Raw genomic sequence first — 23,014 nt, 5'->3', positions numbered from 1 at the left:
CGTTGCGCAACCCTCATGCGGCTCGGGTGAGGATGGTCAACTTTCCAATATTATTTGCCTTGCACATCATTTGTTGAGAAATGTCGCTCGTACTCCATACATACCTGACCACTTGGTTTATCTTTTGCCCGAAAATTGAAAGTGACTACGTACTACAAAGCACGTAATGTACTACTACTACTACGACGACGACAACTACATTGTGGATGCCTGACTTTCTGCAGCGGTTGCCAGCAACAAAACATGCCGCGACGGATGCCTAAGCTGCGGGCACGGCAGCAGAAAGCAAGTATAGATCATATGTATGCATGTATGCGGTGGTCAGGAATTATATTCCCATGGGCTTTGATATGCAACAACAGTCTTATCAAGCTTATGAATGAGATGGGGCTGGACTCATGTAATAACTCTCAAACTTTACAGGCGGATAATATTCATGCCCAGGGTACCTGGTTGAGTTGAGTGGGGTCAAGGTCAATACTATCTACCTGATGTCTACAGCAAGTGGTACCACTAGAGTCTACCAGTCATCCAATCCGATATCACTTATCTTCTCGGAAACAAGCATACCCATACCCCCCCTTCGCCGTCAAGCAAGGCATGCTTTTGTTGCCATGTTTGTGGCGTACTTAAGCATACCAGGTAGTCAATGCCTACAAATCAAGAATTGCCATTATTAGTATTCCTCCGCCACTCAGTAGCGCCAGTTTTAGAATAATCAGTCTATTGTGCACACGGTACTTTGTATTAGTGGGGTTGCTTGTGTAGAATATTGTTGTGTCTCCAGTAAGCTGCAGGTTCTCGAACATCCTTGCGCGTCTCAGCGGCAATCAATGTATCCGGAAAAGGAAGGGTTACGCACCCGTGACATCGCCTTCATTGCGCCCCCTTCCCCCAATACTACTGCCCTGCGTGCGCACGGAGTCGACTCTATCTGTTAGTATGACTAAGTAGTAGATTTGACGATCTCATTCTCGACTCAATGCATCTGGTACTAGTACCTACTGTATGTACCTATGTATGTATGTATGTAGTAACGTATGTATGTAGGTTTCTGTTGGCAAATTTTCTGCAAATTGATACAGGACAATTAGATTATCGTATTCTCATCCGCGAACAGCGCTGTTCATCCCACGGGCTCAGTCATCTCAGAACCATTGGAACGAAGAGGCAGCCAACTCAACCCTGGTCAGGTAGATAGTGGTTTAGCAGGCCGAAGCCGTACCGATAAAGATTCAGGCCGTCAAGGGATAATTATCCACGAGAATAGGCAGGCGAAGCGGAATTCCCACAGATAGTAAGCCGAAGCATCCGGAAAGTGACACCAGTCACGGCGGGTAATTTTGGCGGGTTCCAGACCCATGGGGTACAGCGCTAGGCCGTAACTGGCTGGGAGCGTGGAGTCGATTACAAGCTCGAGCTTGGAAACTAACGACTCTGGATCCCCTTATCCAGAACCGCATGGTCGATGGGTCGGTCATGCGAAAATCAGAGATTGTTCATGTGAGCAGCAAAAAAAAAAAAAATAATAATAATAATAATATTGGTTCTTTTTTTTTAATTTTGGAGAATCGGTTGGAAAATGGATCAATCAAGTTGCTCTACTAGTCACCGACTCGACTTACGACATCCTGAAGTACTACTTCCCCCAACACGTCCACGATACTCCGTGTCCGGTCCTTCGTCCTATTTATCTCCAGCTCTCGCACTCGGATTCTGGGCTCTCTTCATCGCTTTCTCTATTCTCCTCATAGAACCTTCTTCTTCTCCCTCAAGCAATTGACCCTTCCCGGCTTGCTCTCCATCCTCCATTCCAATCAGACTTTCCTCTTCTATCCTCTTCAATCCGCTTACCAACCCTTTATCCGAGATCTACAAGGTCATCCCCAAACACTTGAGGATATCCGCCAATCGACTGATCCCCCACCTGACAAGTGACCGTGAGTGCGACTGGCAAATGATAATCCCTTCTTCCATGCCATTCTCCAGTTTTCTCGATGCACGAAAATCAGTGGACTGACAGCTGCCGCTCAAACAGGCGAATCCGATTTCTCCACTTTTTCCCCGCCTTATCCGGACTCTATCCCGAGCCAACGCGCCATCCCCAGAAATTGCCATTATCTGCTTTGGTACGCTTGCTGCGAATGTTCCCGAAGCGTGTGAGAAGGGAAACTGACAAGCCAAGGTCATCCAAAAAAAAAACCGAAGCTCTAGCGAGAAAGCGTATATAAAGAGTCAAAGCAGTCGCCTTTCTGGAAAGTCGACGAGCCACGATTTCAAGGGTTGAATTTATTGCGCTTGTACCCGTACTTCCTTGAACCCCACTTTTGAGCCGGATCGTGTTCCTACGCGCCCGCCAAACGTCATACACCACCAATTCCCCAGTTTTTTGTTGCGATCAACCCTTTAGATCTCCCTCCATCATGCAAAGTATGTTCCACACACACACCTCTTTTCCAAAGAGCCTCTCTTTTACCTGTTTTTCCTATTATTCCTTTGCCCCAGAATTTATGCCCCTCTGCGTCAGACCATGCAATCCCAGATCCGGTTTCCACAGCCGGCATGAAGTCAGATCTTCTCCACAAATTTCACTGGATCAGACACTGTCCGATACATACGCTAACGCGGCCATCAGCCAAGCACTTCTTCTCGGACCCTACCCATCTGGTCCAGACCGCCCTGAACTCCCTGACTCTCACAAACCCTTCTCTTGCCTATGACGCTGAAAACAAAATCATTTTCCGTCGTCCGGATACGACGAAGTCCAAGGTCGCGATTGTCTCTGGCGGAGGCTCCGGCCATGAGCCCGCCTTTGCCGGCTATGTTGGCAAGGGCTTCCTAGATGCCTCGGCCGCCGGTACCATTTTCGCATCTCCCTCCGCAGAGCAAATTCGCAAGGCTGTCATGGACTGCGTCGACAACGAGAAGGGTGTCCTCATCATCCCCATGAACTACACCGGTGATGTCCTCAACTTCGGTATGGCTACGGAGAAGGCCCGCGCCGCCGGTATCAAGACCGAATTCTTCGCCATCAACGACGATGTTGGTGTCGGCAAGAAGAAGGGCGGCAAGGTCGGCCGTCGCGGTATTAGTGGTGGTATCCTCGTCTTGAAGATCGTCAGCGCGCTGGCCGAAGCTGGGTAAGTTGGATTCTTTCAAAGTGTGAGAAGCGTAAACTAAGACGACCGACTGCATTAGTGGATCTCTTGAGGATGTTTACCGCACCGCTCAGTTGGCAAACAAGAACCTCGTCTCAGTTGGCTCTTCCCTGGAGCACGTCCACGTCCCTGGCAGAGCCCCGCCAACGGATACCATTCCCGATGGTGAGGTCGAGGTCGGAATGGGCATCCACAATGAGCCGGGATCTCACCGGGAGAAGTTCGAGCTGACCGAACTGGTCGCTACCATGCTCCTTCAGCTCTTGGACCACAACGATCCTGACCGCGCCTGGATCACTCGCAAGCCCGATGATGAGTTTGTGCTGCTGATCAACAACTTGGGTGGTGTGAGCGCTCTCGAACTTTCGGGCATCACCGATGAGGTGTACCGCCAGCTGAACAGAGACTACAACGTCCGGCCCATTCGGGTGATCCAGGGAACCTTCCTCACCAGTCTGAACGGCCTGGGCTTCAGCATCTCCCTGATGAAGCTCGTGGACACTGGGCTGGGCGAGGGCAAGTCCTTCCTTGAACTCCTTGATGCCCCCGCTGAGGCGGTTGGCTGGTCTGCTCCCATCCGTCCTGAGACCTGGGAGCACCGCTCTGATGCTCCTGTGGAGCTGAAAAGGACCCAGTTGCCCGAGGATCAGCCCAGCAACGTCAAGCGTCAGTACCCCTATCCGGTCGATTATCGCGGCCTGTCCTCTCTGGATTTAGCTAACATAAATCATAGTGGATGTTGATTCCCTCAAGAAGGTTCTGGGTAGTGCACTCAAGCGTGTCATTGCTGCTGAGCCCGAAGTCACCCGCTTCGACACCATCGTCGGAGACGGAGACTGCGGCGTGGGCTTGAAGCGTGGTGCCGAGGCTGTCCTTAAGCTCATCGAGGACCCCTCGTCCCCGCTCACCGACGACGTCGTGAACGCGGTGAACCGCATCGTCAGCATCGTCGAGAACGTCATGGACGGAACCTCCGGAGCCATCTACGCCATCTTCCTGAACGCCCTGGCTCACGGTCTCCGCGAGCAAGACCGAGGCACCACCACCCCCGCCACGGTGGATGTCTGGGCTGCTGCACTCTCCTACTCCCTCACCGCACTCTCCCGTTACACCCCCGCCCAGCCCGGTGACCGTACCCTCCTGGACGCCCTTGTTCCCTTCTGCACGCAGCTCCAAAAGGCCAAGGACGTGCACGTTGCCGCCAAAGCAGCACAGGAAGGCACCGACTCCACCAAGAACATGAAGGCCAGTCTAGGACGATCCGTCTACGTCGGCGGCGAAGAGGAATGGGTGGGCAAGATCCCCGACCCCGGTGCTTACGGACTCAGCGTGTTCCTCAACGGTCTATCCGAGGCGTTGTAAGGGAGCCGGGGGGAGAGAGAGAGAGAGAGAGAGAAAAGTGTCACTTGCATTCTTTCCTTTTCTTCGGGACCATGGTAAATATATAATTTGCATCCGTTGATGAGGATATTATGGGATATTTCTTGGACTTTTCCTTATCTTAATATAATTTCATGATGATGAATATGATGATAAATTGGGCGCGGTTTTTTGCATGTCTACTTCTTTGTATTTACTGTTTAGTTTTCAGTGTTGAATGGACAAGATCATGGTTGGATTCACTTATTTCGTACGGAGTCCTATCATATGAATATGGCAATATCAGATCAAGTAAGAAGGTAGTGGTATCATGCAATGGTCTGCCTGATACTCAAATTGATAATCGATTACCTGAATGCGATAATGGTGTACTCGTACATTGTTTTATCGTTTATCTGAGTATTAACAGTCAGACTATACCCAACCAAGTCAGATACACTTCATAACCCTGGCTAGGACTATCTAGCTCTCTCTCTCGAGTAAGACCCGATTCATCAATGCTCCTCCTACTTTTATCAAGCCGAGATACTCCACTTCAGATTCCTTTTTCTAGCTTTAAAAAAACACAAAAGAGTCCGGAGAACGCCAAGTCTGCCCCCGCCGTAAATCAGAGTGAAAAAACGGTGAAATTTGAGATCGGAAAATAGCAATATATGAAACGAGAAGGAGAATATGAGAGCCAAGGTCCGGAGAGGGCTGGATTAAATGGGCGGGGAGGCAGATCGTACGTGATGATGTAATCTAACATCCCATCCAATTCCGTAAGCATCGCACGACTAAAAGGGTATCGTTCATTCGTCTGTGTCAACTAGAATTCATCTCCGTCGGATTTCAGCTCGATCAGAGAGAGAAGCCAAGCCCGGACCGGCCCAGGACCGTTCGAGAAGGGAATTGAGCGCGTCACGTGAACAGTGTTCAGCTGAGCAGGACGAGGATGACGGAGTCACCACGGAGGAACCTGTGATAAGAGGTTGGGTTAGGATGGTTTCTGGTGGGGAGCAATGGTGGTTGCTTACATCTTGCTGATGAAGCGGTCCTTGTTGACACCCTTGCCGTTACCACCCTTGGGCTTCTCGGTCCACATCTCCTTGACGTTCTCCAGGACCATGTTGCAGTGGCGGTCAAAGGCCTTGACACGGGCGAGGAGCTTGCGGTTGTTCCGGCAGGAGATCAGGACCTGGGTGTGTGTGCGCGTAGCGGTTTGGAGAAGAGACAAAGGACCGGCAGTGAGCTCATGTTCCTCAACGAGGGAAACCTCGTATTCACTGGATGAGGGAATAGGTTAGCGCATAGATGGCGATGATGGGTGGGTAGATAAATAGATAGATATGGTGTGGCGCGATGAGAATTAGGCGCGCGGGACACTATCCGGATATCGTGGGTGTGATGGGCATGGGTAGTTGGAATGATGGGTGTGCAAAGGATCCGGCATCATGTGATAGGAACACGGGAATAGGAAGCTTTGATAAAAGCCGGGAAGAAGAGGAGGGGTTCGATAACGTACGTGAGCTCGCTCTTAGGCTTGTTGAGCAGGTCCCTATGGAATTGCAAGACAAGGTTAGCAATGAGGTCCGGCAGGTTGAGAAGCGGATAACACCATGACAAGAGCTAATGACTCATCGGGATGTAAAGGAGGGTAGGAAAAGAGGGTTAATTACTGGATCTTGGGATCGGTCGACATGGTGGGCGCGAGTATAAATATGAGGTGGGAGGTGCCGGTGCAGAGGAGGACAGCAAGGACAGGCTTGAACTTGATCGGGGACGACTTGAGAGCATCTCAATCCGCAGCTTCTGTTCTGGAAGCCTGGCTTGGCGCGGGTGCTGTCACGTGCCACGCGTGTTTGCCGTGTTTGAGCAGCGGAAATAGCCGAGCGCGCGATTGGCTGAGCGTCACGTCGCGTCCGACACGCTCGGATGCGCTCTCGTCCAAGCTTCATCACTTCTTCAAATGCAAGGCGTCTGCGCTTTTTCTCTCCTTCCACCCTCACCTGTCCCTCCTCCTTTTCCCTTCTTCCCCCCAACTCCTCGGCCTGCGGTTAATGGGAGCAACCTCCAGTGCCTCACATTGGTTTAATCTCTCTCTCTCTCTCTTCCTTTTTCTCTCTTCTAAACCTCCTCCTCTCTCCCATGCCTCAGGTTCCTCACCGCACCCTCTCCTCCTTTCGTTGCTCCGTGTCCCGCGTTGGCATTCCACAGGCTCTTTCCCCGCGACCTCCGTTGCATAGTACATCCACGCCTCGGCATTCCCCTGGCTGACACTCCCGCCAATTGGGCCTTTCTGAGTGGTCGATAACGCTAGACGCATATCCAACGATATTATTACAATCCTACCTTGCTTCGTTTTCAACGGTCGATCTCTTGAACCCTGTTGTTTGGGTTACACCTTCGACACTCCCTTTTCGAAATATACCTTCCGAGCAACCCGGGTGCAAACCTCTTCTCTCTCTCCGGAACCTTACAGCCCTCTCACTCTACACTCTGATTTTGTGGTCCAGCATATGGTTGATTTCCTCCATCTGGTGGCATGGACTCTCAGGACGGGATTTCCGTCCGGCCTATGAGGCGTGAGTAATTTTTTTTTTTTTTCTTTTCGGGGTGTTAAGTTTGTTCGATACTAATTGTGTGGCTCCGAAACTTGCAGTGAAGGTGCTCTACACATTCGACGATGCCAACAAGACAAATTGTCTGGCCCGATGGCCCCATCTTCTCGACATTCAGACTGCTGCCCTCGATGAGAAGACCCAAATTGGGGTCATCGAATTGAAGACCTGCATTCAAGCCATTGTTTCGGCAAGGTGAGTGCTTTCGCCATAGGGTCAACCGACACTACGTGGATACTTATTGCAATGGTTTCATGTGACAGTCCGGAACTAGTTGCCAAACTTGGACAGGATTACACGGTGTACGCCTACGACTACTCCGAGTATGAGACGCCCCTCGTCGGACAAGGGATGCTATCATGGGTGTTGGCTTCGTCTTCCCCGACTCCCGATGCACCAGCACATCAGTCGGAAACTATGGTCACCGGTCGTGTCTGCAAGAATGTTCTAGGGTTATTTTCGAAAGGTGCACAGGAAACACTGGAGGTCAAATTGCGATTAGTTCCTGTTCCCACAGTCATGCAGAGCGAGTACCTGGACAGCATGCAGAGATATCGCGAACTGAGCAATGTCATTCCCCACGACTTTGACGCACAGGCCTGGACGAATTTTCTTCGCCAAAACCCCGGTCTGCTGGGCCATCGTCCTCAACTGCCCGACCGGACAGCATCGCCTGTGGACCATGCCGGAATTGAGCGGTTCCATCGCCTATTGAGTGAAGGCTCAACGCCAAGGGAGCTTCCCTCGATTGCCGCCAATGGGTCTGTCCGCTCGGTGTCGCCCTCACAGTCTGTGCTTGGTCATGGAAGCCGGATGTCCACCCCTGGCTTCCAGCCATCCGCGCAGCAGCAAGACCAAATTCAGGAAAGATCTCACAGCGAACTTATTCGACCGACATCGAGTGCTTCTATGCGCGAGTCTGATCTCCCGATGCATGCGAGATATGCCAGCCGCAGAGGATCCATGCAGTCCGGCTACGGTAGTGGTGATGAATCATCGGAACAGCAACCTCGGAAAAGAGCCAAATTGTATCGTGCGGATTGGCCCGGCAAGTCAGACTTGAACATTGAGAGGCAACCCAGCTCCCTTCGTGTGGCCGCAAGCACTGCGGCGTCCGTGCGTATCCATCGCCCTACCCCCGTCAATCCTTCAATCGCTGCTGCTCAGAGCTCAAATGAGGAGCCTGTTCGCCCGCCAACTCCGATTTCTCATGCGAATGAACTGCCTCGCCGAGCACGCCCCCGGCCCAGCCTCTTGCGTGAGTCGTCAATGCAGAGCACTCCTCAGTACACATCACCATACACTGCGGCCGATGATCATCCAGGTTACCACAACACCCAGTCGCCGGAGGAGTCTCGCTACCAAGGCATCTTCGAACCTTCATTCAATATGCCGTCTTCGCCTCCCGTTCTCGACTGCGGCTTTCCGAACCGCTCCAGCCCAGTTCTCCCGCCTATGGCCACTGACCCGGATTCAGGCTTCATGAGCGGGGGCATGGACGATCTCCTGGATGAGGATATTGGTACGCCGCTGGAGGACTGCACGAGATCCAATGATGCAACTCGAGGCAAACGAAGTGTGCGTCCTGCTGTGCCAGCAAGCTCACCTGTTGGGCCCATGAACCATGATACTTATCCCGCCAGCGATGCCCTACCGGATCAAACCGCTAAGGACAAGGTACCTGCGGTTCCTCGTGCCCCAGCTAGTGCTGCGGGGTCGCGGCCATCGTCTCGTGCCGGTATCAGACAAACTCCCAAGCCTCTCGCGCCCGCTCCCATCTCGCAAAGCGAATTGGAACAGCTGATGAGTGCTATCCCGGCGAGTGATCCGGTAATGCCTACCCATGTGCATGTGCCCAACACACAATCCTGGAATGGACCGATGAGTGACTTTTCAGTCGCGGAAACACCCGCACCTCCACCCCCTACTGAGGACGGCAAGGTTCGCAGTGGCGCTGGTGCGAGACGAGTGCGGCAGGTTCAAGCACGTCTTGCCCAGTGCATTCGGGACGGACAGGCTCCTCCTTATTGTGAGAACTGCGGCTCGATTGAAACCCCTACCTGGCGTAGGGCATGGTCCAAGGAGATCGATGGTACCGAAGAAGAGGCCATTGATCTCGTCAAAGATTCTGCTATGTTGTTCTGGCAAGCCGTGGATCGCGATGATCAAGAAAAGGTCACCAAATTCAAGATCTACAAGAAGAGCCTAGTGGATACTGATAAGGACTTTGTTCAAGTCCTACTCTGCAATCGTAAGTAACCCTCCAGTCAATTCATTCTTTCAGTCACTAATGATATTCCAGCCTGTGGTCTTTGGCTTCATAAGTTCAAGTGCATGCGTCCAGAAAACAAGTGGAACAACAAGTCCGGCAACAACAAGAGGAAGCGCCCTCCCAGGAACCGCAAGGGCGGCGGTCCGCTGTCTGGTAACCCTCCATCGGCGAGGAACCGCGTCAGAGCTGAAGCCGGAAAACCCGATGCCTCTTCGCCCGGCGTATCTGATGCATCCTCACCTCCAGTGGACGATGGCACTACTCCCCGCGGTGATAACGAGAACAATGAAAACAACGAGAACGAGCCGAGCAGTGTGCAGGACAATGATGATGTCCAGGAGCTCCCAGCCAAGCGACGCCGCGCAAACAGCCTGGAACCGCGCAAATCGACCGATACTGCGGGAAGCCGTTGGCACGAGAATGATCCGGTGGAAGCCCTCCGAGCAGCGATCCAGTCCAGTCCAGCTAGAAATCTTGAGCACCGCAATGCTTCTGCTGCGGGTGAGAATGCTCTTACTCCTAAGTCTGTGAGAAGAGTGCTTTTTCCTAATTCGCACAATGAGGGCGGGCCTTTGCGAGCTTTAGGTGACTCCACCTTGAACAGCCCCCGGCGGAGCCCTCGTGTCAATAGCGGATCGGACAAGCGATCTGACGACAAGGAAAATCAGACTTCTACTGACCTGAACGACCTCTTCGAGAGTCCCGAGTTTGACTTTGACCTGCCCACCAGCCCCACTCCTCGGCGTCGCAACCCCCGCGCCAGCGTTCTGGGCGAGAAGCGGCACTCCCTTCCCGGCGATTCGCCTTCGCGGACCCGGAAGGGACTCGGCAGCGATGCGACGCCCACCAGGGTCACCGCGCAAAGACTTCAGCGGATCCAGAGCAGCCCGGGGCCGGCATCGCGCCACAGCAAAACGCCCAAGCAGTCACGCACGCAGGGCCTTGGGCTTCCCGCTTTGGCAGATGATGCCTTCAGCACGGACGCGTTTAGCGGGATAGACAATATGATTGTGGATATCTTCTCGGACGCACCTTCTGCCAATGCTGACGCGCTTTTCGCACTCGATGCGAACAAGGGCAATTGGCCTGACTGGATCCCTTCGGACTATGTGTCTCCCACGGGAACTGACGGCGAGCCAGCTGGTGAAGACTCTCAGGATCTCATCAATGCGCTGCTGTCTGATCCGGACCTCCAAAAGAACCCCCAATTCGATATTTTCAACTACGTTGACAACAACGTCCTGGACTCTGGCTTCTTCAGTTCCGACGCACTCAACGCCGACAGCTTGGACCTGGGCGTGAAAGAGAAGGCGTCTGAAGAAGCAGCCAAGGACAAGGAACCCCAGACTACCAATGATGCTTAATGAGTCTCCTTTTTGTGTTATGACGATGCCGACTTTCACTTGATATTTCTTTACCTGTGTTTTTATTCTAGCGATGGCGTTGGATGGATAGGCAATGGTGATGTGCCATCTGCCGCTACTGTCTTTCTTTGGGGATAACCTAAGGCTATGGTATGCTTTTGTTGGAAGTGGTTTGAATGGGATGGATATTACGGAAGGAACCTTGGGAGGATTGAAGGATTAGAACAAGATACCAGCACTCGATGCTTAACATACAATAAATGAATAATAATTGACAAGCTGTTTTGTAGTAGATCGTAATCGACCGTATAATATTTTGCTAGACAGATATTGTAAATTAACCCAACGCCGAAGAATAACCCGAACACGATGCAAATGACACCTCAGCTGCAGGACCCATAAAGATACTAGTAACCACCCAGCACAGCAAGATATTTCACGTAGTTCAAAATGCTCTTTGCCCATTCACTAACCCAATCATCTATACATATCCTCCCTAACAGCCCACCTACTCATCATAGAAGATAGGCTTGAGCTTATGCGTAGCATTGACAACATGCTCATAGATCTTGTAATCTACAATCAATCACAATTAGCACCTATCCTTTCCTCTTCCCCAAAACCCCCCCAGCAAAAGCAAAAGAAAAGAGGGAAAAAAAACCTACCACAATCCGCCGGACTCCCCCAATCCGTACTGCCTAGGACTCTAATACCGACACCCTACACACCACAACATCAGCCATTATCCATCATCCATCCTAAAGAAAGTAACCCCAAAGACACCAATAAAAGGGAAAGGAAAAAGGGTATAGAGCATACACTCCCATTATCCAGATCAGCAACCTTGCCAATAATCTCGACCAACTTTCCCATCTGCAAATGCGAATCGGGCTTCAAGATGAGCGTCACATCGCCGTGGTTTCCGCACGTCATGGTGGCCGTGTCGCCGCGCAGAGCAGTCACTGTTCCTAGGATGCGGACGGTATGCGAGGTGCGTGGGCCGGTGGAGGAGGGGTGGAAGGCGTGGAGGTGGGAGGGGAGGATGCGGGGGGTTTGGAGGGACATTTTTGTTCCTTCTTTCTTTCTTTCTTCGATGCCTGTGGTTCAATGGTTGGTTGGTAGGTTGAATGGTTTCTCGGTTTGGTTTATAGTGAGGGAAGAACTGAGGAAAGAGGGGCAAGTAATGGTGGGATTGATGTTGATATTGATATGATATTGATCACAGTAGTTTAGTTACTTTGTAAATGGGATTGGCGCGGCGCGCGTGACGCGTGGTCATGTGACTATCCGGAGCTTTCTGCTTGTCTGGGATCTCGGCCTAAGGTTCCATTGAATTGAAGGCGGAGAGAGAGAGCTAAGTATGAACTCCGACTGCCGGTAATTCTTTTTTTAACAGAGTATAATCCAGAACAAAACGCCACGCGCTACACTTCTATTTCAATCTCACTACTAATCAAAGAGAGAAATATAGTACTTCGCGCAATTTTATTCTATTGTTAAATTGATTCCCACAATTCGTCAATCGACATGCCACCTCCCCTCCCCTCCTCCCATCGCGGCATGACCGCAAACCCCGTCCGACCAAGCAGATACCGACCCGGCAAAGCCATCGCAGAGGAGCCCTCCTCATCGGAAGAAGAGGATGAAGAGGAAGCAGAAGCCAAGAAGGAAGCCGAGAGACAGAGACAGCAGGAGCGACGCAGACTCGAACAACAGCGACGACAAGCTCCCAAGGCGAGCTCGTTTCCTGCGGGCGCGGCGAAGATCGCTCGGGGTGTTAAGGATGTGAAGATTGAGGAGGAAGAAGCGGATGAGGATGAAGAGGGGTTTGTGACGGAAGATGAGGAAGAGGATGAGGCCAAGCCTGCGAAGGCGGCTGCTCCTGTTGCTGGCGACAGGGTTGCGGCTGCGCCGGCGCGGACGGCTACGGTGAAGGAGGAGTCGGAAGAAGAGGAGGAGGACGATGAAGAGGAAGAGAGTTCCGAAGAAGAGAGCAGTTCCGAAGACGAGGCACCGCGCAGAGTGCTTTTACGACCTACGTTCATCAAGAAAGACAAGCGCAACAATGCCCCCGCTCAAACACAGAACGGCCAAGCCGCGACGGGCACAGTGGTCGATACCTCAGCCGAGACAGAGGCGCGTCGGAAACAGCGACAGGAGAAAGCCGACGCTTTGATTCGGGAACAACTAGAGAAAGACGCCATTGCTCGGAGCGAGGCGAACCGGGCGTGGGATGATGACGAGCTCGAAGTGGGCGAAGAAGGAGCGATTGATGATACGGATGGAAAGGATCCAGAGGCGGAGTACGCGGCGTGGAAGCTCCGAGAACTGAAGCGCATCAAGCGCGAGCGTGAAGCGATCGAGGCTGCGGAGAAGGAGCGTGAAGAGGTCGAGCGGCGCAGGAATCTCACTGCTGAGGAGCGCGATCGCGAAGATCGCGAATACCTCGCCAAGCAGGAGGAAGAGAAGGAGGCTACACGAGGCCAGGCCGGATACATGCAGCGGTACTTCCATAAGGGAGCGTTTTTCAGCGAAGACATGGAGCGCGAGGGACTCGCTCAGAGGAATATCATGGGCGCGAAGTTTGCGGACGATGTCTCGCGGGAGACTCTACCTCAATACATGCAGATCCGCGATATGACGAAGCTTGGAAAGAAGGGACGCACGCGCTATAGGGATCTGAAATCAGAGGACACAGGTCGCTTTGGCGAAGGGTTCCAGAACAGGTCTCGGAATCGCGATGGTGGAGCTCCCATAGGCATTACTGACGAGCGATTCATGCCTGACCGTGACCGTGATGATAGACCGAAGGGACCTACTGGGGCTAATGCCTCTGCTGTGCGCGAGAGACGGAGGTCTAGATCGCGATCACGCTCGCCGCGACGAGACCGTCGCGATCGTTCAGCAGATCGGTATAGGCCCGATACAAGCAGTCGCAGGAAACGGAGCCCGTCGCCTTATGAAGATCGGGAGAAACGGAGGCGCGTGAGTGTTTCGCCCGAACGGTAAAAGAGAAGCATGAAAATAGGACATAGGGACATTCTACTTCTAATCGGCGTTTATGTGGGTATCTTAATATGAAGGATGGATTGGGTCATGATTGATGCATTTCCTCCTGCAGGCCTCCTAAGGAGAATAGACTCTACCTGCGTGTTCGTTCGGCGGACGAACAGCAACGTGAATATAAACGTCTTGCTGTTGCACATACCAGACACATATGTTCGAGCGGACTCATCACGCCGGCATCAACAATGAATGCTGCTGCGACTGTCATATATAAACCGTACCTCTTTCCACACCCAACCGACGTAACCCATAACACCACACATCACAAGAACCCGTTCGCATTCTATAACAAATCGCTGCGTAAACAATGGCCGATCATACACCGTAGGAAATAAAATCAACCGCCTATGGATATCAATCACATCCCATTCATTCGTTCATTTATTTAACGCCGGCCCTCTCCAAAACCTTCTCCCGCTCCATAACACTCTCCCCAAAGCGCAACAAGAATATCGTCCTGCCGGGCCACATCTCGGTAGGCTGATTATGAGCAGTGACCTTCGCCTCGAATCCACACCCATCGCAAACGCCCTCAATAATCCCCGCCACGAAGGCGGCGCAATTAAGCATGCTCATTTCCTTCGGCACACTGATATACGTATTAACGAGGGGATCATTATCGGTGATCATATATTCATTAGGCGTCTCGGGAGAGACAGAGTGCTCGAGGGCATCGGCGGGCCGATTAAACAGGAGGCGCCAGAGAGGGCCGTGGATGAGATGAAGCAGGGGGAGAATGCGGAGGGGACGATTGGGAGGGGAGGAAGAAGTTGAGGAGGAGCTGGATAGAGCGGAGGATGTGGAACTGGACATGGTGCGGTAGAAGAGGAGGTCGAGGAGTCGGAGACCAAGGGGGTAGCCTTGTTCGTTCAATCTACAATATCAATCATTAGTATATGGTTTGGAAGTTTGGGGGGGATTGGGAGTTGTGGAAGCAAAGCTTATACGTACCGTCGTTCTAAATCCTGAATCCCTGTGACTCGTCTCTGAGCATAAGTCACCATCTCGGCGAACAGAAAGGCGAAGCTAGCCCGGCTAAGCTCCGCATTGCGGCTGCGGTTCAGGTGTCTATCGTAGATGGTTTTGCGGTTTGACGGGACGCGCAGACCCTGGCTTGATTGGGATTGCGTGTGGATGTGTTGTGCTGGTTGTTGTCTGTCTGCTGCTGCTGCTGCCACGGGGAGGTTTGGGCCGCTGTTGCTAATGGATAGCATTGCGGCGTGGCGGGCGGGTTGCGCCATGTTGACAGTATGTGTAGGTATTCAGAGTTGGTTATGGTGGATGACGACAAAGGGGATTTGTTCAGGCTGGGCTAGTCGGTCATTCTGGTGGGTTTCAGTAGGAAAGATTAGGCGATATGATCATGCTGGTTCATGAGTGTAAGGTGGAATCGAATGGCCGACGAGAAGCGGGCGAAGCTGTTGATAGATGTCCCTCCGGTAGGCGGCATGGGGGAAAGAAGCTACGGGGAGGCAGGGGCACAGTCATGCAGTTTCGGTGATGGCCTCAGGTGCTTGGAATTAGGCTTAATTGAGCCGCATGCCGCCAGAGAAGTCTACTTACTAGAGATTTGAAGGACTACAATTTGCAGTATATACGGGTAGGCTACTACGAAGAATCTGCGAGCGAACAATCTTCAATCGAACAAATATTCATTGCGAATAAATCTAACTAATCCCTGAGCAAGTATCGACGAAGTCTCAACTTGCCCTTCCTCTCCTTCAATATCAAACCCTGTCAGGGTACAAATCAAAGCTATCAAAGCCGATAAACCTATTCTAAGCAAGCAATATTAGCATACGCTCGCGGCAAAACCAATGGTGATTCAAAATCAAAAAAAAATTTGACGACCAAGTCAGACATCCAAGGAAGTATTGCGCACAGAGCCGTCTATGATGGGTTCATGGCGACGACTAGCGTGGAAACTGCGAATGTAGGAAAAGTTTTCATCATAAGAAGCCTTCGCCTTGAGGCGAAGGTTTCTGGTCGTTTGAGGCAGGTAGATTGCGAAGCAGAAGAAAAGAAAAAAAAAAAGAGTTGTAGAACTTACCAAGTTAGTCGCACAACGCAATGGTTGTAGGTGAGAAAGTAAATGTCGCTAGTAAGTGCTATAGCACTCAATGGGAATTATCATAAAATTCCGATCGACCAGATTTGTGTCGTCTGAGATTTCCTCAACGCATGAGTTGAAGTGCGAGAGAAAGAAAGAAAAAAATTTCGGTGCGGGAAGACCCTTTTTATAGTCGGCCTCAGGCTGCCCGGGAAACCCGCCGACCCATACGAAGATTCTAGAGAGGCCGAATTTTCATCACCAGCCTCCGCTACGAAAGAAATCGAACGTTCGGTTTCTCGCCAAGTTTAGCGCGCATCATTTTGTTCGGAGGTAGTTCTCCTTTCCCATGTTATCTTACATATGTTCATATTCATGTTTATGGCAGTATGCATAAAATTCCGTATTTGGTAAAATTGTATATCGAATCGTAAACATGTCCATATGCTCTTTGCATAGCAAGCAAGCCCCTATTTATTGCGCTTTGCTTCATCCACCGGGTCGAGGCTCTTTTGCCTCTGTCTAGAGTTCCAATTCAGTGTCTTGGAAATAGTGTGCACCCAGTCGTCTCCCCGCCGACCACGGGGTAGAACATTCGCGAATGGATATCGCGATGCGGAAACCGTCACATAATCGCCTGGGTGTAATTCAATTCTGTGTTCTGATTAGCCATCTATTTTTATATGGGTTGGTCGACGTAACTCACCTCTCCCGACCATCAAAGCTGGCCCATGAGCTCGCCCTGGCATCATAAGGTACTCCCATTCGGAGAACAATCGTATCTGGCAGGATTATAGGCCGGAAGGACAGTGTATGGGCGCAAATTGCAGTGACGAGAATAACAGGGTTGTCCGGATGAGACAATGACCCTCCAGCTGCGAGGTTATACGCAGTTGAGCCGGTTGGTGTCGCTATGCAAACACCGTCAGCAAGCAGCGTTGTAAAATGTTCATCGTCGCCGAACAACTCAATCGATGACATAGCTATATAAACATTTAGCAAGCACTCCATGCGACAAGGTTACAGAGAGGACATACTAGGATTCGGCCCTCTGTCAAGAACAACATCATTCAATATCTGAAGCACCTTGTCCGGTCTATGCGTTAACGTATCATCACCCTCTTCTCCAATCAACTCCTCGACCAAATCCCGTTTCCCACCGGGGCCCAACTCCCCCTTGGGCAATGGATTACTTCTCATAATCGTGCACTCAAACCGTAGTCGTAGATTGACGACCACGCCATCCTTAAACGCAGCCGACAGCGTCTTCTGATACTCATTGAAGTCAAACTTGGTCAAGAAGCCCAACGAACCAAGCGAGAACGACAACACCGGCGGCACCACATGCTGAAACAGCCAACTCGTAAACAGCACAGTACCATCTCCTCCGAGCGTGACCACGAAATCAAACAAATGAGCCCTCTCCGCCGCCAGTTCATGGTCCCAGTACTTCAGCCGACTCTTCGCCGACGGTTCCTCCCTCAGTATCTCTGTTGCACCGAACTCCGGATCCGTCTCCAACCGTTTCTCCACATACACATTATACTGCGTATCGCGATCCCTCGACAGAAGCCACCTGGCGACCTCCCTCGTCGATCCAATCACCGATTGATCGCCCGCCTTGGTGACCAGGAATACCGTCTTGACCGTGAGTTTCAACTTGATACTGTCCAGCTTCTTGGACAGCTTGCGCACGTTCCACGCCATATCGGATAACTGTTTCTTCGTCAGGTGTCTTGATTGCATCATTTCTTTCTCTATCTCATCTTCGTCGTCCTCTTCCATTGCTGCTTCTTCTTCATTTTTCTCATCCTTGGTCCCCTTCAATACCCCCTCTAGCACCTTCACTTTGTTCGTCGGATCCCCCCATTCCCCTGCTATCAACGAGTGCACGAAGCACGCTGTCGTCTGGTCGGCATGCGAAAGATCAGGTCTCGTCATGGGATCGTCCGCCATGACAAGGGAGGATTTGCGGCGATGGCTGCATTCGGGTTGGAGGACGACCTAGCAGGATGTGTCTTGTGTTAGTCACTCATTCACTGCGATGTATCGAGACCATAAGTACCTCGAGCTGGTTATGCGTATCTGATGAATAACCATCTGTCCCGCCGCGACTCTTCCAAAAAAGTTAGCTTCATTCTGCGATGATTTCTGGATTTGCTGGACAACCTACGTGATCGCGGTGTAATGCTGGCTCCTCCTCTCCAGCCATGGTGCGTGGGTGTGTGAGTTTGGTTATTTTGAATGTTCAAATATGTCGAATCACGCTGATCGTGATGACACTATAGCGTGGTCGTCATTGTACAGGTTGGAGTGGGTTGATGAGAGGCCGCAAACGGTGAAAGAAAGGCGGCGGGTATGACGTCGTTTGCCGGTCCGGCGGTCATGGTGCATGAATTGGTGTCAATGTGATGGAGCTGGTGTAGATGCAGAAGTTGGGAGTATTGAATTTGGTGGTGGGTGTGTTCGTAGGATATCTACGTAAATTATGGGATTCAACAGGGGTTTTTGTGATGGTTTGGTGGCGATTGTAGGTTTGCTGTGATTGTTGGGTGTGATCATGCGGCGATGTAGATATATATTTTTAGTAGTGGTTGACGGATAGGGATACACTCAACATTATGTCCTCTTTCTACATGGCATTGTCGATGGCATCAGAGTAATTAGAAGTACTGACTGCTTCCTCTACGACCATGATGCAATACACAGGCAGTTACTACAGAAGAATCTACACCGAATTGGCAATCCAAAAAGTACTATACAACCAACACCAACCCTCATCGTAACCAGTACCCACACAGTGACACAAACATCCCACACAACCAACTACGTACAACAAAACAAAGGTTCAACCCCAGCAGTTCAACCTCACCCCAAACCCCGATAATAAGCGATCCCCATCAACTACTAAACACGCGTTACACAGATCGTCCCTAATGCATGCATCCATCCATCACCACGCACACACACAACCATGACTACTCTACTCCTACCACAGCATTCATTGTTCCACACGTAACCAACCAACCAAGTGAGGCAAGCTACTATGTAGGGTCGATCCGATCATCTCGGAGAGTTAGTTGCCTTCAATATTTCATTTCCTTCTAGAAGGACTACGAAATCAATAGTTTCGTTTCGTTTCGTTCGGTGATATAATTAGAAATCTGGACCGCGCAAAGACGGAAAGTAGTATGTAGTAGTGAAAGATACTCCGTAAATGAACAACGGAGGTCCATTACCGTAGATAGGCATCAACCAAGCAATTAATCAAGCAATAAAGCAATCGAGTCGGGGAGTTTCGTATATATCTAGTTTCAGGTCATTGCGGGACGCGATGCGAAAAGTCTAAAGTGGCTTTTACTTTGCTTTTACTGTATGTACTGTACTACCGTGTGAGCTTGATGAGCGCAGAATGACCAGTATAGTTACTATTTAGACAACATTTGGATCATCAGGTATGGTATAGGGTTTGTGGAGACTGTTTACGATGGGTGACACGTCCGAAGTATATAGTCAGTTGCTATAATAGTAAACGAGGGGAATTGTAAGTCTAGTTTCACTGCAAGTGGATGATGATGATACTGGGTTATGGCTGTGTGTGAACTGTGAACTGTGAAGACGGTCGAGATGTCATGAGGCGGCAAAGTGGGAATGAGGATGCGTGGCACATGAGACAAGCGGACAACAGACTTTCTTAGCCCGTCTTGGGCAAGTGGTTATTTATTTATTTAATTTTTTTCTTTGGGGCACAATTATAATAATAATACAAGACAGTGGAACACAGTAGATAGTAACTAACTGAATCCAGTAGTCATCGGGGTTAGGTTCAATAACTCGCAACCCACGCGCCCCCCGAGGCCAGTTCGATCTAGGCGCGTTAGCAGCGGGCCATAGTTAGTTAGCCATGGTCAGTACCAGATAGTCACTCAAGTCAGGTCAAAGTCAGGTCGAGGCTAATTTAGGGAGCAATAAAGTGAGGTGATCAGCCCTTTGGGAACAACCGGCACACATAACAACAACGTGCCATGTTTGCCAGCCACCGAATAATCCGGGCTCCACTGCCCTATATGTAGTAATAATAACAACCACCACAACAACCACCCGACAATCCCGCGGCTCCCGTTTCTGCCCCTCTTCATCTATTTACGGTTTTGCGAGGATTTTGTTGAATGAATGAGGATGGACATTGCAGCGTCACGACGATGACTTGCCGTGTTCCAAAAACTTGTTTTGCACATCTCTCCTTCGAACTTTGTACACGGTCGCTGGACACGTAGATTACGACAAGGGGACTTCTTGTCTTTCTTGTCTTCTTTCCATCTTTAGCATCGGCTGTCGATGGGAAGTTCCAGCCTTGAGCCACAAACCACAAAGGGTACCCCGGATGATGCAAGAGACAATCAGAGAAAACTTCCACTACCGAGAGAAAGTATCGACTATTGGGGCGGGACGAATAGTCAGCCATGTGGCTTTCCGAACTCCAGTCATGGCCGGAACTCAACTTGTCGTCCATACATCATCAATCATTGCAGGTCCCGGTCCCCATCAAGTGGAAAGGGAACCATACTTTCTCGGTCTCTTGTGTAGATAGTACTCCGTGGTCCGCTAACCATTTCCCTACTCGGCCGAGCATGGAAATCCGCCTACGTAAAAGGTTAATCAAGACACCGGAGAATAGCTAATATATCCAAGGCCGCTTAGCCCGAGAAATCTGTGTGGGAGAAACTTGACAATTTGCGGGCGGCCCCAACGCACGACTCCATTAGGAATGGAGGGATTATCGCCAACAGTTTACCTTTTCGAAGGGAGGGTCAATCTGCATACCGCCACTACACTCATCCAGCTGGCTTTGACTTCCTCCGTAAGGCCATGATGAGACCAAGCCTCCGAGAAGGAAAAGGATCACTTTTTTACAGATCCATAGGTCAGGTAGCGTCTGATTGACAGGATCCTGGACGCGTTATTTGCTCGCAAGAGTTGAACTAGATTGACCCACCAACGGTCAGACATCCCTCGACAATACTTCATTGGTGGTAGTGGTGCTGGTGGATTGTGGCAATACCCGCTGTTTGCCGATTAGCATCATGCAAAGGAGGCACTAGGGTGCGAGGGAGGTGAAGGGGGAAATCCGAATGAGGAGTGTGATGAGCAGATAGACAAGCACAACTGCACAAGTACTTGTAAGAAATCAAATTGAATTGGGAAAGAGAAAAAAAAAAGAAAAAAGAAAGGAAAATTTGGAGACCAGCTAAGACTAATTTCGTTCGGGGCAAATTTGGCTGCGGCAAATCGGGTACGTACCCCACTTTATGATGGATCTGCCGTGAGTCCGTGACAAGTGCAGCAGCAAACCAGCAACAATTCGGGAATCTCAGCCACCGTCGATGATTAATCCCTAATATTGGGAAAATCCTGGGAACTTAACGAACGGAGAAAGGTCGTTCGTCTCTCGCGCTGACTGGTTTGCCGGTTCTAGTAAATCCCCCATCAGTGGACCGCTGACTATCATTGACCGCAACTGGGTCACAGTGCAGTCGGGCTTGGTGCGATTTACCGCCGATCTTCTAATAGTGAGTCTGTCAACCGGATTATCTTTTGCTGGTCGGCCCCTCTTCTCTTACTCTTAAGTTGGTATGGAGTACCGGGTGCAGTTTTAGCAGTAGTTCTTTGCTTCCCTTCGCTTTGAAATGGGGAATTGGACAGTGTTTTTCGGGAAATAGCATTATCCTGTTTTGGTGGGTTTCTCCCCAGCACACCGCGAGAGGATGGTGGAGGTGGAGGAGAGAAGTGCATCGCTGCCTGGATCTGATTGCCAGGGGTAGTGAAACGACCCAAGGCGCCTTCGTATCCCTAGACCACATCTGGTATCGGGTCTTTTGCATCTGCGGAGACCCTTTCGAGGGGCAACAATGATGGAAGGTGATGCTGGTCCGGCGCACAGTACTATTATGTACAAGCCCCTCTTGTAGCGTCATAGGCTGAAGCAGCCGCCGGAAAGCCTCGCTACTAGATAATGAGCACCTAAGGCAGGCAATGTATGTGATGAGCGCAGTGCTATCAGTTTCTTAGGTTCATTGGTGCAAGGAAGGTCATGTGGTTCCATTGCCTTTCGTTCTGCGAGATGCAAGTCCGCCTCTTTCGCAGAATCCATCCCAATTCCCTGCCTGCATTCAAAATGCATGCCTGACACCGTCACATTTGGCCTTGCAATGGTGGCCTGACGGCTATACCTGATTCGAGCGGTATGGTATGGTAAGCATCGGGCTCTCCCACCCCCTCCTCCTCGTCATTTGCCCACTTTCATACACTAAGACTATGTACTACTGCTGCTGCTCCTCCTCCTCCTATGCTCGGGGGTAGAATGTAACTGTCAGGCTGACGACGAACTTCAACCAATGCCGGTGGCATGAGGCATTGTATCCAAACCTGTTGTTAGTGTGTAGTAATCATAGCGTTCCAGACCCCAGTCCACTTTATACTACATCCAGGTTTCATGCCTCTTCCTTACTGGTTGGTTGACACGTAGGACAAACCTAAGCACAGGCCACATTCTGTGTGATACCTCCCCCCTCCCTTCAGATCCGAACAATGCAAGAATCCAGAATGCTGCAGTATCTGCCGAAATATGTGGTCGCAGCTGAAGATACCTACGTACTCCGTACAGTAGGTGCCTACCTCGCATCGGCATTGCCAGCACGTCTGCCTACAGCAGATCATGCATGCTCCTCCGTGTATTATGATGAGATCTGGTTTGTTGTGTAACTCGCCGCTGCCCAGCCATACTCCACCATTTCACCCTACTATTGTCGTCTGCTGCATTTGGAGACAAAAGATTGAGCCCGAATATGTCTCGTCATTGGCCGGATGGACAGCGCCCTATTTTGGTTCCCATGCATGCATGCATGGACCTACTGGCGGTATATGTATGTACGCCATTTTGACTCATGGCCACCTGCAGATGCCTCCCGTAGGAGCCTTGATTAGTTGTAGATAGATTAGTGAGGACAAGAGAAGACTCGCGGCTGACGGTCCGCGGAATGGTAATTGCAGGATTAAAACCAGCCTGGAAAACGGCTCGACTCGATAAACCTCTCAAACATCAAGGCTCATACATCCTACGTACT

General features: G+C 50.8%; 8 protein-coding genes across 8 annotated transcripts; 3 read left to right on the top strand and 5 right to left on the bottom strand.

Annotated features, from left to right (window-relative positions):
• Nucleotides 1-1,827: 1,827 nt before the first annotated feature.
• BO83DRAFT_117716 (uncharacterized protein) lies at nt 1,828-2,436 on the bottom strand. The gene has a single exon (XM_025525988.1). It carries the CDS (start codon nt 2,188-2,190, stop codon nt 1,873-1,875), a length of 318 nt encoding a protein of 105 aa, XP_025384727.1. The 5' UTR covers nt 2,191-2,436; the 3' UTR covers nt 1,828-1,872.
• A 1-nt stretch (nt 2,437) lies between these two features.
• Nucleotides 2,438-4,780, top strand: BO83DRAFT_117711 (putative dihydroxyacetone kinase (DakA)). The gene is made up of 3 exons (XM_025525987.1): nt 2,438-3,140; nt 3,199-3,824; nt 3,892-4,780. Exons 1-3 carry the CDS (start codon nt 2,563-2,565, stop codon nt 4,518-4,520), a joined length of 1,833 nt encoding a protein of 610 aa, XP_025384726.1. The 5' UTR covers nt 2,438-2,562; the 3' UTR covers nt 4,521-4,780.
• A 673-nt stretch (nt 4,781-5,453) lies between these two features.
• On the bottom strand, nt 5,454-6,219 carry BO83DRAFT_391954 (mRNA splicing protein SMD2; the record flags this gene model as incomplete). The annotated part of the gene is made up of 4 exons (XM_025532917.1): nt 5,454-5,496; nt 5,555-5,803; nt 6,043-6,075; nt 6,197-6,219. 4 exons carry the CDS (start codon nt 6,217-6,219, stop codon nt 5,454-5,456), a joined length of 348 nt encoding a protein of 115 aa, XP_025384725.1.
• Nucleotides 6,220-6,913: 694 nt separating this feature from the next.
• Nucleotides 6,914-10,847, top strand: BO83DRAFT_117676 (putative GATA transcription factor (Ams2)). Its single transcript, XM_025525986.1, has 4 exons — nt 6,914-7,102; nt 7,180-7,333; nt 7,402-9,389; nt 9,441-10,847. Exons 1-4 carry the CDS (start codon nt 7,063-7,065, stop codon nt 10,772-10,774), a joined length of 3,516 nt encoding a protein of 1,171 aa, XP_025384724.1. The 5' UTR covers nt 6,914-7,062; the 3' UTR covers nt 10,775-10,847.
• Nucleotides 10,848-11,055: 208 nt separating this feature from the next.
• BO83DRAFT_381307 (putative ssDNA binding protein Ssb3) lies at nt 11,056-11,972 on the bottom strand. The gene is made up of 3 exons (XM_025531960.1): nt 11,594-11,972; nt 11,440-11,494; nt 11,056-11,350 (listed from the first exon to the last, which is right to left on the bottom strand). The coding sequence occupies exons 1-3, from the start codon at nt 11,837-11,839 to the stop codon at nt 11,283-11,285; spliced, it is 369 nt and encodes a 122-aa protein (XP_025384723.1). The 5' UTR covers nt 11,840-11,972; the 3' UTR covers nt 11,056-11,282.
• Nucleotides 11,973-12,157: 185 nt separating this feature from the next.
• Nucleotides 12,158-14,117, top strand: BO83DRAFT_381306 (microfibrillar-associated 1 family protein). The gene has a single exon (XM_025531959.1). The coding sequence runs from the start codon at nt 12,302-12,304 to the stop codon at nt 13,781-13,783; it is 1,482 nt and encodes a 493-aa protein (XP_025384722.1). The 5' UTR covers nt 12,158-12,301; the 3' UTR covers nt 13,784-14,117.
• Nucleotides 13,888-15,244, bottom strand: BO83DRAFT_381305 (trafficking protein particle complex subunit 5). Its single transcript, XM_025531958.1, has 2 exons — nt 14,792-15,244; nt 13,888-14,714 (listed from the first exon to the last, which is right to left on the bottom strand). Exons 1-2 carry the CDS (start codon nt 15,079-15,081, stop codon nt 14,222-14,224), a joined length of 783 nt encoding a protein of 260 aa, XP_025384721.1. The 5' UTR covers nt 15,082-15,244; the 3' UTR covers nt 13,888-14,221.
• Nucleotides 15,245-16,211: 967 nt separating this feature from the next.
• Nucleotides 16,212-18,419, bottom strand: BO83DRAFT_381304 (putative NAD+ kinase). The gene is made up of 5 exons (XM_025531957.1): nt 18,064-18,419; nt 17,956-18,006; nt 16,928-17,894; nt 16,597-16,873; nt 16,212-16,544 (listed from the first exon to the last, which is right to left on the bottom strand). Exons 1-5 carry the CDS (start codon nt 18,100-18,102, stop codon nt 16,361-16,363), a joined length of 1,518 nt encoding a protein of 505 aa, XP_025384720.1. The 5' UTR covers nt 18,103-18,419; the 3' UTR covers nt 16,212-16,360.
• Nucleotides 18,420-23,014: the final 4,595 nt, after the last annotated feature.

The sequence above is a fragment of the Aspergillus eucalypticola genome, assembly GCF_003184535.1.
Source record: "Aspergillus eucalypticola CBS 122712 chromosome Unknown BO83scaffold_26, whole genome shotgun sequence".
Lineage (NCBI taxonomy): Eukaryota > Fungi > Ascomycota > Eurotiomycetes > Eurotiales > Aspergillaceae > Aspergillus > Aspergillus eucalypticola.
The sequence above is the reverse complement of the archived record's forward strand: the minus strand, read 5'-3'. Positions and strand labels throughout refer to the sequence as shown.

Excerpts from the sequence above, each read along its gene's own strand:
- BO83DRAFT_381306 (XM_025531959.1), top strand. The coding sequence starts at position 12,302 with ATGCCACCTCCCCTCCCCTCCTCCCATCGCGGCATGACCGCAAACCCC.
- BO83DRAFT_117716 (XM_025525988.1), bottom strand. The coding sequence starts at position 2,190 with ATGACCTTGGCTTGTCAGTTTCCCTTCTCACACGCTTCGGGAACATTC.
- BO83DRAFT_381307 (XM_025531960.1), bottom strand. The coding sequence starts at position 11,839 with ATGTCCCTCCAAACCCCCCGCATCCTCCCCTCCCACCTCCACGCCTTC. Across the intron at positions 11,495-11,593 it reads CTGATCTGGATAATGGGAGT|GGTGTCGGTATTAGAGTCCT; the intron begins GTATGCTCTATA and ends TGTGGTGTGTAG. Across the intron at positions 11,351-11,439 it reads GGGGAGTCCGGCGGATTGTG|ATTACAAGATCTATGAGCAT; the intron begins GTAGGTTTTTTT and ends GATTGATTGTAG.
- BO83DRAFT_381305 (XM_025531958.1), bottom strand. The coding sequence starts at position 15,081 with ATGGCGCAACCCGCCCGCCACGCCGCAATGCTATCCATTAGCAACAGC. Across the intron at positions 14,715-14,791 it reads ATTCAGGATTTAGAACGACG|ATTGAACGAACAAGGCTACC; the intron begins GTACGTATAAGC and ends TTGATATTGTAG.
- BO83DRAFT_381304 (XM_025531957.1), bottom strand. The coding sequence starts at position 18,102 with ATGGCTGGAGAGGAGGAGCCAGCATTACACCGCGATCAC. Across the intron at positions 17,895-17,955 it reads ATACGCATAACCAGCTCGAG|GTCGTCCTCCAACCCGAATG; the intron begins GTACTTATGGTC and ends ACATCCTGCTAG. Across the intron at positions 16,545-16,596 it reads AGCTTTGATGGTCGGGAGAG|AATTGAATTACACCCAGGCG; the intron begins GTGAGTTACGTC and ends ATCAGAACACAG.
- BO83DRAFT_117711 (XM_025525987.1), top strand. The coding sequence starts at position 2,563 with ATGAAGTCAGATCTTCTCCACAAATTTCACTGGATCAGACACTGTCCG. Across the intron at positions 3,141-3,198 it reads AGCGCGCTGGCCGAAGCTGG|TGGATCTCTTGAGGATGTTT; the intron begins GTAAGTTGGATT and ends CGACTGCATTAG. Across the intron at positions 3,825-3,891 it reads TCAGCCCAGCAACGTCAAGC|TGGATGTTGATTCCCTCAAG; the intron begins GTCAGTACCCCT and ends CATAAATCATAG.
- BO83DRAFT_117676 (XM_025525986.1), top strand. The coding sequence starts at position 7,063 with ATGGACTCTCAGGACGGGATTTCCGTCCGGCCTATGAGGC. Across the intron at positions 7,334-7,401 it reads CAAGCCATTGTTTCGGCAAG|TCCGGAACTAGTTGCCAAAC; the intron begins GTGAGTGCTTTC and ends TTCATGTGACAG. Across the intron at positions 9,390-9,440 it reads TCAAGTCCTACTCTGCAATC|CCTGTGGTCTTTGGCTTCAT; the intron begins GTAAGTAACCCT and ends ATGATATTCCAG.